This window comes from Panulirus ornatus, chromosome 4 (assembly GCF_036320965.1).
Source record: "Panulirus ornatus isolate Po-2019 chromosome 4, ASM3632096v1, whole genome shotgun sequence".
NCBI lineage: Eukaryota > Metazoa > Arthropoda > Malacostraca > Decapoda > Palinuridae > Panulirus > Panulirus ornatus.
This window is the reverse complement of record NC_092227.1, coordinates 38,516,909-38,535,478: the sequence shown is the minus strand read 5'-3', so window position 1 is coordinate 38,535,478 and position 18,570 is coordinate 38,516,909. Positions and strand designations below refer to the sequence as shown.

At 41.7% G+C, this 18,570-nt stretch overlaps 1 protein-coding gene across 2 annotated transcripts in view; it reads left to right on the top strand.

The window, feature by feature from the left end:
• Positions 1 to 18,570, top strand: part of ATPsyngamma (ATP synthase, gamma subunit) — a 100,849-nt gene that overhangs the window by 62,331 nt on the left and 19,948 nt on the right. For both annotated transcript variants that reach the window (XM_071693980.1, XM_071693971.1), the window contains 2 exons: positions 12,732 to 12,875; positions 13,491 to 13,711. In XM_071693980.1, coding sequence (XP_071550081.1) covers positions 12,732 to 12,875; positions 13,491 to 13,711 — 365 coding nt within the window. The remainder of the gene's footprint in view (positions 1 to 12,731; positions 12,876 to 13,490; positions 13,712 to 18,570) is intronic.

Sequence of the window (18,570 nt, the reverse complement as noted above, 5' to 3'; positions counted from 1 at the left end):
CCCGCGTTTGCGAGGTAGTGCAAGTAAAGAGACGAAAGAAATGGCCCAACCCACCCCCATACACATGTATATACATACGTCCACACACGCAAATATACATACCTACACAGCTTTCCATGGTTTACCCCAGACGCTTCACATGCCCTGATTCAATCCACTGACAGCACGTCAACCCCGGTATACCACATCGATCCAATTCACTCTATTCCTTGCCCTCCTTTCACCCTCCTGCATGTTCAGGCCCCGATCACACAAAATCTTTTTCACTCCATCTTTCCACCTCCAATTTGGTCTCCCACTTCTCCTCGTTCCCTCCACCTCCGACACATATATCCTCTTGGTCAATCTTTCCTCACTCATTCTCTCCATGTGCCCAAACCATTTCAAAACACCCTCTTCTGCTCTCTCAACCACGCTCTTTTTATTTCCACACATCTCTCTTACCCTTACATTACTTACTCGATCAAACAACCTCACACCACACATTGTCCTCAAACATCTCATTTCCAGCACATCCATCCTCCTGCGCACAACTCTATCCATAGCCCACGCCTCGCAACCATACAACATTGTTGGAACCACTATTCCTTCAAACATACCCATTTTTGCTTTCCGAGATAATGTTCTCGACTTCCACACATTTTTCAAGGCTCCCAGGATTTTCGCCCCCTCTCCCACCCTATGATCTACTTCCGCTTCCATGGTTCCATCCGCTGCCAGATCCACTCCCAGATATCTAAAACACTTTACTTCCTCCAGTTTTTCTCCATTCAAACTTACCTCCCAATTGACTTGACCCTCAACCCTACTGTACCTAATTACCTTGCTCTTATTCACATTTACTCTTAACTTTCTTCTTTCACACACTTTACCAAACTCAGTCACCAGCTTCTGCATTTTCTCACATGAATCAGCCACCAGCGCTGTATCATCAGCGAACAACAACTGACTCACTTCCCAAGCTCTCTCATCCCCAACAGACTTCATACTTGCCCCTCTTTCCAAAACTCTTGCATTTACCTCCCTAACAACCCCATCCATAAACAAATTAAACAACCATGGAGACATCACACACCCCTGCCACAAACCTACATTCACTGAGAACCAATCACTTTCCTCTCTTCCTACACGTACACAAGCCTTACATCCTTGATAAAAACTTTTCACTGCTTCTAACAACTTGCCTCCCACACCATATATTCTTAATACCTTCCACAGAGCATCTCTATCAACTCTTTCATATGCCTTCTCCAGATCCATAAATGCTACATACAAATCCATTTGCTTTTCTAAGTATTTCTCACATACATTCTTCAAAGCAAACACCTGATCCACACATCCTCTACCACTTCTGAAACCACACTGCTCTTCCCCAATCTGATGCTCTGTACATGCCTTCACCCTCTCAATCAATACCCTCCCATATAATTTACCAGGAATACTCAACAAACTTATACCTCTGTAATTTGAGCACTCACTCTTATCCCCTTTGCCTTTGTACAATGGCACTATGCACGCATTCCGCCAATCCTCAGGCACCTCACCATGAGTCATACATACATTAAATAACCTTACCAACCAGTCATTAATACAGCCACCCCCTTTTTTGATAAATTCCACTGCAATACCATCCAAAGCTGCTGCCTTGCCGGCTTTCATCTTCCGCAAAGCTTTTACTACCTCTTCTATGTTTAGCAAATCATTTTCCCTAACCCTCTCACTTTGCACACCACCTCGACCAAAACACCCTATATCTGCCACTCTATCATGAAACACATTCAACAAACCTTCAAAATACTCACTCCATCTCCTTCTCACATCACCACTACTTGTTATCACCTCCCCATTTGCTCCCTTCACTGAAGTTCCCATTTGCTCCCTTGTCTTACGCACTTTATTTACCTCCTTCCAGAACATCTTTTTATTCTCCCTAAAATTTAATGATACTCTCTCACCCCAACTCTCATTTGCCCTCTTTTTCACCTCTTGCACCTTTCTCTTGACCTCCTGTCTCTTTCTTTTATACATCTCCCACTCAATTGCATTTTTTCCCTGCAAAAATCGTCCAAATGCCTCTTCTCTTTCACTAATAATCTTACTTCTTCATCCCACCACTCACTACCCTTTCTAATCAACCCACCTCCCACTCTTCTCATGCCACAAGCATCTTTTGCGCAATCCATCACTGATTCCCTAAATACATCCCATTCCTCCCCCACTCCCCTTACTTCCATTGTTCTCACCTTTTTCCATTCTGTACTCAGTCTTTCCTGGTACTTCCTCACACAAGTCTCCTTCCCAAGCTCACTTACTCTCACCACCCTCTTCACCCCAACATTCACTCTTCTTTTCTGAAAACCCATACAAATCTTCACCTTAGCCTCCACAAGATAATGATCAGACATCCCTCCAGTTGCACCTCTCAGCACATTAACATCCAAAAGTCTCTCTTTCGTGCGCCTGTCAATTAACACGTAATCCAATAACGCTCTCTGGCCATCTCTCCTACTTACATAAGTATACTTATGTATATCTTGCTTTTTAAACCAGGTATTCCCAATCACCAGTCCTTTTTCAGCACATAAATCTACAAGCTCTTCACCATTTCCATTTACAACACTGAACACCCCATGTATACCAATTATTCCCTCAACTGCCATATTACTCACCTTTGCATTCAAATCACCCATCACTATAACCCGGTCTCATGCATCAAAACCACTAACGGACTCATTCAGCTGCTCCCAAAACACTTGCCTCTCATGATCTTTCTTCTCATGCCCAGGTGCATATGCACCAATAGTCACCCATCTCTCTCCATCAACTTTCAGTTTTACCCATATTAATCGAGAATTTACTTTCTTACATTCTATCACATACTCCCACAACTCCTGTTTCAGGAGTACTGCTACTCCTTCCCTTGCTCTTGTCCTCTCACTAACCCCTGACTTTACTCCCAAGACATTCCCAAACCACTCTTCCCCTTTACCCTTGAGCTTCATTTCACGCAGAGCCAAAACATCCAGGTTCCTTTCCTCAAACATACTACCTATCTCTCCTATATATATTCTTATATAATTGTGAGTAAGTTATGTAAAGGTAATTCTAAGGTGTAAGTAGAGTAATGGTGTAGTACTCATCGTAAACGAGCCTCCACTCATTGTTCTTGAACACCTGAGAGAGACATCCGCTTCAAAAGTTCTCCTTTTGAATTTAACATTTGATTTGATTTCTAATATGAACATTTATGAAATGTGTTCAGTAATTTATTGTATCTTGAATGGAGAATTTTTTTATTATACTTTGTTGCTATCTTCCGCATTCACGCAAGGAACCAGACGAAAGAATGGCCCAGCCCACCCACATACACATGTATATACATACACGTCCACACACTCGCATACACATACCAAGACATTTCAATGTATATATATATATATATATATATATATATATATATATATATATATATATATATATATATACATACTTTGTCGCTGTCTCCCGCGTTTGCGAGGTAGCGCAAGGTAACAGACGAAAGAAATGGCCCAACCCCCCCCATACACATGTATATACATACGTCCACACACGCAAATATACATACCTACACACCTTTCCATGGTTTACCCCAGACGCTTCACATGCCTTGATTCAATCCACTGACAGCACGTCAGCCCTGGTATACCACATCGCTCCAATTCACTCTATTCCTTGTCCTCCTTTCACCCTCCTGCATGTTCAGGCCCCGATCACACAAAATCTTTTTCACTCCATCTTTCCACCTCCAATTTGGTCTCCCTCTTCTCCTTGTTCCATCCACCTCTGACACATATATCCTCTTGGTCAATCTTTCCTCACTCATCCTCTCCATGTGCCCAAACCACTTCAAAACACCCTCTTCTGCTCTCTCAACCACGCTCTTTTTATTTCCACACATCTCTCTTACCCTTACATTACTCACTCGATCAAACCACCTCACACCACACATTGTCCTCAAACATCTCATTTCCAGCACATCCATCCTCCTGCGCACAACTCTATCCATAGCCCACGCCTCGCAACCATACAGTATACATTGTTGGAACCACTATTCCTTCAAACATACCCATTTTTGCTTTCCGAGATAATGTTCTCGACTTCCACACATTCTTCAAGGCCCCCAGAATTTTCGCCCCCTCCCCCACCCTATGATCCACTTCCGCTTCCATGGTTCCATCCGCTGCCAGATCCACTCCCAGATATCTAAAACACTTCACTTCCTCCAGTTTTTCTCCATTCAAACTCACCTCCCAATTGACTTGACCCTCAACCCTACTGTACCTAATAACCTTGCTCTTATTCACATTTACTCTTAACTTTCTTCTTCCACACACTTTACCAAACTCAGTCACCAGCTTCTGCAGTTTCACACATGAATCAGCCACCAGCGCTGTGTCATCAGCGAACAACAACTGACTCACTTCCCAAGGTCTCTCATCCCCAACAGACTTCATACTTGCCCCTCTTTCCAAAACTCTTGCATATATATATATATATATATATATATATATATATATATATATATATATATATATATATATTATCCCTGGGGATGGGGGTTAAAGAATACTTCCCACGTATTCCCTGCGTGTCGTAGAAGGCGACTAAAAGGGGAGGGAGCGGGGGGCTGGAAATCCTCCCCTCTCATTATTTTTTTTTTTTATAATTTTCCAAAAGAAGGAACAGAGAAGGGGGCCAGGTGAGGATATTCCCTCAAAGGCCCAGTCCTTTGTTCTTAATGCTACCTCGCTAACGTGGGAAATGGCGAATAGTTTGAAAAAAAAAATGTATATATATATATATATATATATATATATATATATATATATATATATATATATATTTTTTTTTTTATACTTTGTCGCTGTCTCCCGCGTTTGCGAGGTAGCGCAAGGAAACAGACGAAAGAAATGGCCCAACCCCCCCCATACACATGTATATACATACGTCCACACACGCAAATATATATACCTACACAGCTTTCCATGGTTTACCCCAGACGCTTCACATGCCTTGATTCAATCCACTGACAGCACGTCAACCCCGGTATACCACATCGCTCCAATTCACTCTATTCCTTGCCCTCCTTTCACCCTCCCGCATGTTCAGGCCCCGATCACACAAACTCTTTTTCACTTCATCTTTCCACCTCCAATTTGGTCTCCCTCTTCTCCTTGCTCCCTCCACCTCCGACACATATATCCTCTTGGTCAATCTTTCCTCACTCATCCTCTCCATGTGCCCAAACCACTTCAAAACACCCTCTTCTGCTCTCTCAACCACGCTCTTTTTATTTCCACACATCTCTCTTACCCTTACGTTACTCACTCGATCAAACCACCTCACACCACACATTGTCCTCAAACACCTCATTTCCAGCACATCCATCCTCCTGCGCACAACTCTATCCATAGCCCACGCCTCGCAACCATACAACATTGTTGGAACCACTATTCCTTCAAACATACCCATTTTTGCTTTCCGAGATAATGTTCTTGACTTCCACACATTCTTCAAGGCCCCCAGAATTTTTGCCCCCTCCCCCACCCTATGATCCACTTCCGCTTCCATGGTTCCATCCGCTGCCAGATCCACTCCCAGATATCTAAAACACTTCACTTCCTCCAGTTTTTCTCCATTCAAACTCACCTCCCAATTGACTTGACCCTCAACCCTACTGTACCTAATAACCTTGCTCTTATTCACATTTACTCTTAACTTTCTTCTTCCACACACTTTACCAAACTCATATATATATATATATATATATATATATATATATATATATATATATATATATATTTATTTTATACTTGTCGCTGTCTCACACGTTTGCGAGGTAGCGCAAGGAAACAGACGAAATGAAATGGCCCAACTCACCCCCATACACATGTATATACACACATGTCCACACACGCAAATATACATACCTATACATCTCAATGTACACATATATATACACACACAGACACATACATATATACCCATGCATACAATTCACACTGTCTGCCTTTATTCATTCCCATTCGCCACCTCGCCACACATGGAATACCATCCCCCTCCCCCCTCATGTGTGCAGGGTAGCGCTAGGAAAAGACAACAAAGGCCTCATTCGTTCACACTCAGTCTCTAGCTGTCATGCAATAATGCACGAAACCACAGCTCCCTTTCCACATCCAGGCCCCACACAGCTTTCCATGGTTTACCCCAGACGCTTCACATGCCCTGATTCAATCCACTGACAGCATGTCAACCCCGGTATGCCACATCGATCCAATTCACTCTATTCCGTGCCCGCCTTTCACCCTCCTGCATGTTCAGGCCCCGATTACTCAAAGTCGTTTTCAGTCCATCTTTCCACCTCCAATTTGGTCTCCCACTTCTCGTTCCCTCCACCTCCGACACATATATCCTCTTGGTCAATCTTTCCTCACTCATTCTCTCCATGTGCCCAAACCATTTCAAAACACCCTCTTCTGCTCTCTCAGCCACGATCTTTTTATTTCCACACATCTCTCTTACCCTTACATTACTTACTCGATCAAACCACCTCACACCACACATTGTCCTCAAACATCTCATTTCCAGCACATCCACCCTCCTGCGCACAACTCTATCCATAGCCCACGCCTCGCAACCATACAACATTGTTGAAACCACTATTCCTTCAAACATACCCATTTTTGCTTTCCGAGATAATGTTCTCGACTTCCACACATTCTTCAAGGCTCCCAGGATTTTCGCCCCCTCCCCCACCCTATGATTCACTTCTGCTTCCATGGTTCCATCCGCTGCTAGATCCACTCCCAGATATCTAAAACACTTTAATTCCTCCAGTTTTTCTCCATTCAAACGTACCTCCCAATTGACTTGACCCTCGACCCTACTTTACCTAATAACCTTGCTCTTATTCACATTTAACTTTCTTTCACACACTTTACCAAACTCAGTCACCAGCTTCTGCAGTTTCTCACATGAATCAGCCACCAGTGCTGTATCATTAGCGAACAACAACTGACTCACTTCCCAAGCTCTCTCATCCACAACAGACTTCATTCTTGCCCCTCTTTCCAAAACTCTTGCATTCACCTCCCAAAGAACCCCATCCATAAACAAATTAAACAACCATGGAGACGTCATGCACCCCTGCCGCAAGCCTACATTCACTGAGAACCAATCACTTTCTTCCTACACGTACACATGCCTTACATCCTCGATAAAAACTTTTCACTGCTTCTAACAACTTGCCACCCACACCATATATTCTTGATACCTTCCACAGAGCATCTCTATCAACTCTATCATATGCCTTCTCCAGATCCATAAATGCTACATACAAATCCATTTGGTTTTCTTAGTATTTCTCACGTACATTCTTCAAAGCAAACACCTGATCCACACATCCTCTACCACTTCTGAAACCACACTGCTCTTCCCCAATCTGATACTCTGTACATGCCTTCACCCTCCCAATCAATACCCTCCCATATAATTTACTAGGAATACTCAACAAACTTATACCTCTGTAATTTGAGCACTCACTCTTATCCCCTTTGCCTTTGTACAATGGCACTATGCACGCATTCCGCCAATCCTCAGGCACCTCACCATGAGTCATACATATATTAAATAACCTTACCAACCAGTCAACAATACAGTCACCCCCTTTTTTAATAAATTCCACTGCAATACCATCCAAACCTGCTGCCTTGCCGGCTTTCATCTTCCGCAAAGCTTTTTACTACCTCTTCTCTGTTTACCATATCATATTCCCCAACCTTCTCACTTTGCACACCACCTCGACCAAGACACCCTATATCTGCCACTTTATCATCAAACACATTTAACAAACCTTCAAAATACTCACTCCATCTCCTTCTCACATCACCACTACTTGTTATCATCTCCCCATTAGCGCCCTTCACTGAAGTTCCCATTTGCTCCCTTGTCTTACGCACTTTATTTACCTCCTTCCAGAACATCTTTTTATTCTCCCTAAAATTTAATGATACTCTCTCACCTCAACTCTCATTTGCCCTCTTTTTCACCTCTTGCACCTTTCTCTTGACCTCCTGTCTCTTTCTTTTATACATCTCCCACTCAATTTAATTTTTTCCCTGCAAAAATCGTCCAAATGCCTCTCTCTTCTCTTTTTCTAATAATCTTACTTCTTCATCCTACCACTCACTACCCTTTCTAATCAACCCACCTCCCATGCTTCTCATGCCACAAGCATCTTTTGTGCAATCCATCACTGATTCCCTAAATACATCCCATTCCTCCCCCACTCCCCTTACTTCCATTGTTCTCACCTTTTACTATTCTGTACTCAGTCTCTCCTGGTACTTCCTCACACATGTCTCCTTCCCAAGCTCACTTACTCTCACCACCCTCTTCACCCCAACATTCACTCTTCTTTCCTGAAAACCCATACAAATCTTCACCTTAGCCTCCACAAGATAATGATGAGACATCCCTCCAGTTGCACCTCTCAGCACATTAACATCCAAAAGTCTCTCTTTCGCGCGCCTGTCAATTAGAACGTAATCCAATAACTTTCTCTGGCCATCTCTCCTACTTACATACGTATACTTATGTATATCTCGCTTTTTAAACCAGGTATTCCCAATCACCAGTCCTTTTTCAGCACATAAATCTACAAGCTCTTCACCATTTCCATTTACAACACTGAACACCCCATGTATACCAATTATTCCCTCAACTGCCACATTACCCACCTTTGCATTCAAATCACCCATCACTATAAACCGGTCGCGTGCATCAAAACCACTAACCCACTTATTCAGCTGCTCCCAAAACACTTGCCTCTCATGATCTTTCTTCTCATGCCCAGGTGCTTATGCACCAATAATCACCCATCTCTCTCCATCAACTTTCAGTTTTACCCATATTAATCGAGAATTTACTTTCTTACATTCTATCACATACTCCCACAACTCTTGTTTCAGGAGTACTGCTACTCCTTCCCTTGCTCTTGTCCTCTCACTAACCCCTGACTTTACTCCCAAGACATTCCCAAACCACTCTTCCCCTTTACCCTTGAGCTTCGTTTCACTCAGAGCCAAAACATCCAGGTTCCTTTCCTCAAACATACTACCTATCTCTCCTTTTTTCACATCTTGGTTACATCCACACACATTTAGACACCCCAACCTGAGTCTACGAGGAGGATGAGCACTCCCCACGTGACTCCTTCTGTTTCCCATTTTTTTTAGAAAGTTGAAAATACAAGGAGGGGAGGATTTCTGGCCCCCCGCTCCCGTCCTCTTTAGTCGCCTTCTACGACACGTGAGGAATGCGTGGGAAGTATTCTTTCACCCCTATCTCGAGGGATATATATATATATATATATATATATATATATATATATATATATATATATATATATATCCCATATATATATATGGTTTGGGCACATGGAGAGAATGAGTGAGGAAAGATTGACCAAGAGGATATATGGGTCGGAGGTGGAGGGAACGAGGAGAAGAGGGAGACCAAATTGGAGATGGAAAGATGGAGTGAAAAAGATTTTTTGTGATCGGGGCCTGAACATGCAGGAGGGTGAAAGGAGGGCAAGGAATAGAGTGAATTGGAGCGATGTGGTATACCGGGGTTGACGTGGTGTCAGTGGATTGAATCAGGGCATGTGAAGCGTCTGGGGTAAACCATGGAAAGCTGTGTAGGTATGTATATTTGCGTGTGTGGACGTATGTATATACATGTGTATGGGGGTGGGTTGGGCCTTTTCTTTCGTCTGTTTCCTTGCGCTACCTTGCAAATGCGGGAGACAGCGACAAAGCAAAAAAAAAATATATATATATATATATATATATATATATATATTTTTTTTTTTATACTTTGTCGCTGTCTCCCGCGTTTGCGAGGTAGCGCAAGGAAACAGACGAAATAAATGGCCCAACCCACCCCCATACACATGTATATACATACACGTCCAGACACGCAAATATACATACCTATACATCTCAATGTAAACATATATATACACACACAGACACATACATATATACCCATGCACACAATTCACACTGTCTGCCTTTATTCATTCCCATCGCCACCTCGCCACACATGGAATACCATCCCCCTCCACCCTCATGTGTGCGAGGTAGCGCTGGGAAAAGACAACAAAGGCCCCATTTGTTCACACTCAGTCTCTAGCTGTCATGCAATAATGCCCGAAACCACTGCTCCCTTTCCACATCCAGGCCCCACACAACTTTCCATGGTTTATCCCAGACGCTTCACATGCCCTGATTCAATCCACTGACAGCACGTCAACCCCGGTATACCATATCGATCCAATTCACTATATTCCTTGCCCGCCTTTCACCCTCCTGCGTGTTCAGGCCCCGATCACTCAAAATCTTTTTCACTCCATCTTTCCACCTCCAATTTGGTCTCCCACTTCTCCTCGTTCCCTCCACCTCCGACACATCCTCTTGGTCAATCTTTCCTCACTCATTCTCTCCATGTGCCCAAACCATTTCAAAACACCTTCTTCTGCTCTCTCAACCACGCTCTTTTTATTTCCACACTTCTCTCATACCCTTACATTACTTACTCGATCAAAACACATCACACTACACATTGTCCTCAAACATCTCATTTCCAGCACATCCACCCTCCTGCGCACAACTCTATCCATAGCCCATGCCTCGCAACCATACAACATTGTTGGAACCACTATTCCTTCAAACATACCCATTTTTGCTTTTCGAGATAATGTTCTCGACTTCCACACATTCTTCAAGGCTCCCAGGATTATCGCCCCCTCCCCCACCCTATGATTCACTTCCGCTTCCATGGTTCCATCTGCTGCTAGATCCACTCCCAGATATGTAAAACACTTTACTTCCTCCAGTTTTTTTCCATTCAAACTTACCTCCCAATTGACTTGTCCCTCAACCCTACTGTACCTAATAACCTTGCCGTTATTCACATTTACTCTCAGCTTTCTTCTTTCACGCACTTTACCAAACTCAGTCACCAGCTTCTGCAGTTTCTCACCCGAATCAGCCACCAGCGCTGTATTATCAGCGAACAACAACTGACACTTCCCAAGCCCTCTCAACTGTAACAGACTGCATACTTGCCCCTCTTTCCAAAACTCTTGTATTCACCTCCCAAACAACCCCATCCATAAACAACTTAACCATGGAGACATCACGCCCCTGCCGCAAACTGACATTCACTGAGAACCAAACACTTTTCTCTCTTCCTACTTAAACACATGCCTTACATTCTCGATGAAAATTTTTCACTGCTTTTAGCAACTTGCCTTCCACGTCATATATTCTTGATACCTGCCACTGAGCCTCTCTATCAACTCTTATCATATGCCTTCTCCAGATCCATAAATGCTACATACAAATCCATTATCTTTTCTAAGTATTTCTCACATACATTCTTCAAAGCAAACACCTGATCCACACATCCTCTACCACTTCTAAAACCACACTGCTCTTCCCCAATCTGATGCTCTGTACATGTCTTCACCCTCTCAATCAATACCCTCCCATATAATTTCCCAGGAATACTCAACAAACTTATACCTCTGTAATTTGAACACTCACCTTTATCCCATTTGCCTTTGTACAATGGCACTGTGCATGCATTCCGTCAATCCACAGGCACTTCACCATGAGCCATACATACATTAAATATCCTTACCAACTAGTCAGCAACACTGTAACCCCCTTTTCTAATAAATTCCGCTGTGATACCATCCTAACCTGCCGCCTTGCCGGCTTTCATCTTCCGCAAAGCTTTTACTACCTCTTGTCTGTTTACCAAATTGTTCTCCCTAACCCTCTCACTTCGCTCACCACCTTGACCAAAACACCCTATATCTGCCATTCTATTATCTAACCCATTCAACAAACTTTCAAAATACTCACTCCATCTCCTTCTCACATCACTACTACTTGTAATTACCTCCCCATTAGCCCCTTCACTGATGTTCCCATTTGTTCTCATGTCTTATGCACTTTCTTTACCTCCTTTCAAAACATCTTTTTATTCTCCCTAAAATTTAATGATACTCTCTCACCCCAACTCTCATTTGCCCTCTTTTTCACTTCTTGCACCTTTCTCTTGACCTATTGTCTCTTTCTTTTATACATCTCCCAGTCGTTTGCACTATTTCCCTGCAAAAATCATCCAAATGCCTCTCTCTTCTATTTCACTAATAATCTTTCTTCTTAATCCCACCACTCACTACCCTTTCTAATCTGCCCACCTCCCAAGTTTCTCAAGCCACAAGCATTGTTTGCGCAAGCCATCACTGCATCCCTAAATACATCCCATTCCTCTCCCACTCCCCTTAAGTCCTTTCTCATTTTTTTCCATTCTGCACTCAGTCTCTCCTGGTCCTTTTACACGCAAGTCTCCTCCCCAAGCTCGCTCACTCTCACCATTCTCTTTACCCCAACATTCTCTCTTCTTTTCTGAAAACCTCTACAAATCTTCATCTTCGCCTCCACAAGATAATGTTCGGACATCCCTCCAGTTGCACCTATCAGCACATTAACATCCAAAAGTCTCTCTTTCATGTGCCTTTTATAAAAAAAAAGGCTTACCAAGAACATTTTGGAACCCTAGTCATTACATCTACAAATTGTATATGATTATGAATGAACTGCTTTTCTTTACAGGTTGCTTGCCAAAAACATAATTGGCCAGGTTGGAGAAGTCGGACGTAAGCCTGCGACTTTTGAAGATGCTGCCAGAATTGCTACCTTCATATTAAACTCAGGCTATGATTTTGGTTCTGGGAAGATCATCTATAATAAGTTTAAGTAAGTATTCAGGATGCTAGCTTAAAGAAATTGTTTCAATATTTTATCTTACTTAAGCATTTTAGTTTGAACTAAGGATATTATATTCATTCATACTTAAGGGCCATTTCTCTCATCTAGGTTACATTCACAAACATTTAGACATCCTAGCCTAAGCCTTCGAGGAGAGTGAGCACTCCCTGCTTGGGTCCTTCTGTTCCCTCTTTTAGAAATTGAAATACAAAAAGGGAAGGGTAGAATTAGTTGGAAGGAATATTAGGTACGGGCCTCTAGAAACAGTGTGGTAGAGTTATCCTTTGCTAGTTGCCTGTTAAGGATGAGGCATTAAAGGCTGAGAAGTGACACCGTTGTTTATCAGTTATGGTGACTTCTGTCTAAGGGAAATGTAGATAGATAGAAGGGGAGGGTTTCCAGCTTTTCACTCTGCCCCCTTTAGTTGCCTTCTATTAAAGGCAGGGAAATATGGACTTGGAATTCTTTCTTCCCTACCCTTGTCATAGATGAAGAAAATGAGTGTTTTTTTTGTACTTTTAGAATTTTTCTTGCTTCTTAAATTTTTTATTTTCTTTATATATATCTCTGTCTAATTACTGCCAAACTCATCTTTGCCTACAGGACTGTGGTATCCTACAATACAATGGAGTTGCCATTTTATACAGCTTCGGCCATTGCTGCTGCAGATAAAATCTCCATTTATGATTCTCTTGATTCTGATGTTATTCAGTCTTACATGGAGTATTCCCTGGCATCTCTGCTCTTCTATACACTGAAGGAAGGTGCCTGTGCTGAACAGTCTTCAAGAATGACTGCCATGGACAGTGCTAGCAAGAATGCAGGTAAGTTGCTGTTGACTTTCTTTGTATATTTTCAGGGCACATATTGACCATGCATGTAGATGAAGTTTTCAGTAATGGCTGATTAATTTTTCAAAATAGAAAATTAATGGCAAAGCTAAAGTATTTATTCCTGTTATCTTGTCTACTTTGATGCACTGGGAAGCCCAGCTACCCTTATAACAGCTGAATTTTTGTAGGCCAGCCAATCACAGCCTTGAAAAGAATAGAAATGATCATCATCATGCTCCCATTGCAAGGATACTTGATGACTGTCAGAATAACCCTAGCCACAGTACATCATAATCATTGAGATGGATTAATGTACTGATTTTTTTAAAGAAACAAGCATGAGAGTTGAGTTTGAGAATTATGATAATACTTCCTAAACCTAGGATTTGGAATGCCAAACTTCCCTTTAACCAGTGTTCCCTTTAATTTTTTCTTTAGTGTATTAGTATGGAGATGTATGCCACTAATATAAGCGAAAAAGTATTGTATATTGTTTTTATTTATTCTCGGTTTGTAAGAAGTGGAGGAAAGCAAAAATAAGGGAAACTTAATGAGGTGCACTCCTTGAATTGTTTATTTGATTGGATATCAAATGAAATAAACATTTTTAACACTATAGATAGTTGTTGGCCTTTTACAGTCTTGAGTAAAACAGCATTAACCTTTTTCTTGACATGAAATATTATTTATGCTTTCTTCATTTATAAAATAAATTTTCTTGGCTTGACACTTGAAAAGAGTTTCAACCAGTTTCTTTATATATGCAGGAAGAAAGTGTACTCCATTTTGTTGTCATAGCATTAAGCAGTCTTTCCTTTAAGACATGAAAACTTTTATCTATTTACTAACCAAGTATCACTGTCACTAGAATGACACCTGGAGCAAGTAGTTGGCAGGCTTGATGAAGGGGTAGATATTTGTCCCTGGTCAAAAGCTTTTTCTTCTGTGTATATATACTGTGTCCAGCTTTACTTGTTTACGACTTGAAATGTGAAATTTGATCCTTATCGGTATATCATGCTGGTTTTCCTTGTTCGATTTGTGATGTGGTGTTGATATTGTTCATAAGGTAAAGCCATAACTGAAATTGTGCCTGGTTGCTTAAAAGGTTACACGTATATCCACCACTTATGGAACAAATCTAAATTTTTCTTTATTTTGTAGCTTGAAAACCATGATTCCTGGATATTATCTTTGTTTCATGGCTCTCTATTCTATTTATGTACATCTCTGATGCCTGTTCCCTCCTGAAACCCCCTCAAGGGGGTGTCTATAGCAACAGAGTCTCTGTAAAGAGTGAACTCTAGTGCTGCTTCTTAGCCTTTTGTGCCTCACCCTTAACTGGCCACTGGGAGAGTGCAATTTTAGTGCATTGTTTGTAAAGGCTTCTGCCTAATGTTTCTACTGATTACTACTACCAAGTGCTCCTGCCATATGTTTCTACCCATTACTACTATCTAATGTTGATGCCTTTGTTCCTGCCTGCTACTTATGTCTGTTGCTCGTACCTCTTTGCCAAAAGGAAGGGCTAGTGCACTATGCTAACTGCAGGAAAATATAGAGTTATAAAGAACCAGCTGTGAGTTAAATGTTGACATGTGTTATGTGTGACAAGGAGAGACTGTATGTTTGTGGACAGAATGCCAATAGTCCACGTGTGGGTGAAGTAGAAAGAAAAAACAGCTACTTGGGTCAGAAGAGTGCTTTTTGACAACCATTGAAGTGCTGGCTTACTACACATGTGTCACTAACCCTTCAGATGCCCAGGTGGTTAGTACTGGTAATATACCTCCTTGTTTGTTGGCTACCTACCAACTACCACCTTCTTCATGTCTTTCTTATGATTATTTATTTATCATTGCACTTGTTCAGAGTGGACTCTTCCATGATGTTTTAGGCAGATGACTGCATATGATTGATCCAAGATTTTTATGTATCTGACTCATATCTTAAATGAAGTTTCACAACCAAAGTCTTAGATGTAATGTGATGAGAGTTGGGAAAATCAAATGTTCTTATTGAGATGCTTTTCTAGGAACCTCACATCGTAATTGGCATGCATTAAAACTTAGAATGGAGTCATTGTGAGAATGGAGTCATTGTGGACACTTTTATTTGAGGCAGTAAGATTTTTAAGACTGTTGCTCCACTAACTGTACAGCTTCAGTTGTTGTTAAAGAGCTCCTCTGGAAGCATTTGGTCAGTTCTACTAATTCATAAAAAGTGTCAAGTAGATAGGATAATCAGTGTTGGAGGGCTTTTTGAAGCAGTGACTTCTTGAGGAGTCATTATTTTGTGAGATATCATGTTTGTAGTATCTAAGAAGGGTTTTGTAATTGCATATCAAAGCACTTACAGCAAGTTGTATAAGATTTTTGACCAGAATTCCCATATTTTTTGACATCTGTCATTGCCGTCAGTTTTCTTGTGGAAAATTGGTGCTTTGGTTCAGGCATTGATTTATACCATATCTTGTTGATGGGACACAGTATTGTACTGTTAAGTGTGTAGTGTCTTTGCTTGAGATATGTGGAAACATCATTGTTTTCCCTGTCATTGTTAAAAATGTATTTGATATATATAGTGCAACATCGTGAACCCTTGTTATACAGCTAAATGTCACTCCTGTCTGTACACATAGTGCTCAGGTGTAGGGCTTTCATGTTACATAGCATTACTGTTTTTTTCCTTCACACTTCATTGCTGTTTCATGTGTTAGTATGGTAGCACCAGGAACACACGAAGAAAGGCCACATCCTCTCTCTCTCTCTCTCTCTCTCTCTCTCTCTCTCTCACACACACACACACACACACACACACACACACACACATATTTTTATGCATATTCGCCAGTGTTTGCAATAGTGAGGTAGCGTCAGAAATAGAAGACTGAGCTTTAGAGGGAAAATCTTCACTTGGCCCCCTCCTCTGTTCCTTCTTTTGGAAAAGTAAGAACTTGTGGAGGAGGGGAGGATTTTCAGCCTCCTCACTTTCACCCCTTTTAGTTGCCTTCTATGATACAGGGAAATTTGGGAAGTGTTTTTTCTTTCCTATCCCCAGGGCACTCACACACACACAAGCATATATATGTATAAGTCTGTGTGTGTGTGTGTATATGGTATGTATATGTGCATATATGGGCATTTATGTATATGTATGTGTATATGAGTAGATGAGCCATACTTCTCTGTTTCCTGGTGCTACCTCGCTGACGCTGGAAACAGCGATTTTGTATAATGAATATGTATGTGTATGTATGTCCTCCCCTCCAGTTTTATACTTCTCCAAAAGAAGGAACAGAGAATGGGAACGGGTGAGGATTTTCCCTCTAAGGCTCAGTCCTCTGTTCTTAATGCTACCTCACTAATGCGGGAAATGGTGAATATGTATAGAAAAAACAATATATGTATATATATATATATATATATATTTATTTTGCTTTGTCGCTGTCTCCTGCGTTAGCGAGGTAGCACAAGGAACCAGACGAAAGAATGGCCAACCCACCGACATACACATGTATATACATACACGTTCACACACGCAAATATACGTACCTATACATCTCAACGTATACATATATATACGCACATGGACATATACATATATACACATTGCCATCGCCACCCAGCCATACATGAAATAACAACCCCCTCCCCCCAAATGTGCGCGAGGTAGCGCCAGAAAAGACAACAAAGGCCACTTTCGTTCACACTCAGTCTCTAGCTGTCATGTAATAATGCACCGAAACCACAGCTCCATTTCCACATCCAGGCCCCACAGAACTTTCCATGGTTTACCCCAGACGCTTCACATACCTTGGGTCAATTCATTGACAGCACGTCGACCCCGGTATACCACATTGTTCCAATTCACTCTATACCTTGCATGCCTTTCACCCTCCTGTAGGTTCAGGCCCCGATCACTCAAAATCTTTTTCACTTCATCTTTCCACCTCCAATTGGTCTCCCACTTCTCCTCATTTCCTCCACCTCTTACACATATATCCTATTTGTCAATCTTTCCTCTCATTCTCTCCATGTGACCAAACCATTTCAAAACACCCTCTTCTGCTCTCTCAACCACACTCTTTTTATTACCACACATCTCTCCTACCCTATTATTACTTACTCGATCAAACCACCTCACACCACATATTGTCCTTAAACATCTCATTTTCAGCACATCCACCCTCCTCCTCTATCCATAGCCCATGCCTCGCAACCATATAACATTGTTGGAATCACTGTTCCTTCAAACACACCCATTTTTGCTTTCTGAGATAATGTTCTCAACTTCCATCCATTCTTCAACGCTCCCAGAACTGTTGCCCCCTCCCCCACCCTATGACTCACTTCCGCTTCCATGGTTCCATCCACTGCCAAATCCACTCCCAGATATCTAAAACACTTAACTTCCCCCAGTTTTTCTCCGTTCAAACTTACCTCCCAATTGACTTATCCCTCAACCCTACTGTATCTAATAACCTTGCTCTTATTCACATTTACTCTCAGCTTTCTTCTTTCACACACTTTACCAAACTCAGTCACCAGCTTCTGCAGTTTGTCACACAAATCAGCCACCAGTGCTGTATCATCAGCGAACAACAACTGACTCACTTCCCAAGCTCTCTCATCCACAACAGACTGAATACTTGCCCCTCTTTTATTATACTTTGTTGCTGTCTCCCGTGTTTGCGAGGTAACACAAGGAAACAGACGAAAGAATGGCCCAACCTGCCTACATACACATTTATATACATACACATCCACACACAACACATATACATACCTATACATCTCAACGTATGCATATATATACACACACAGACATATACATATATACCCAAGTAC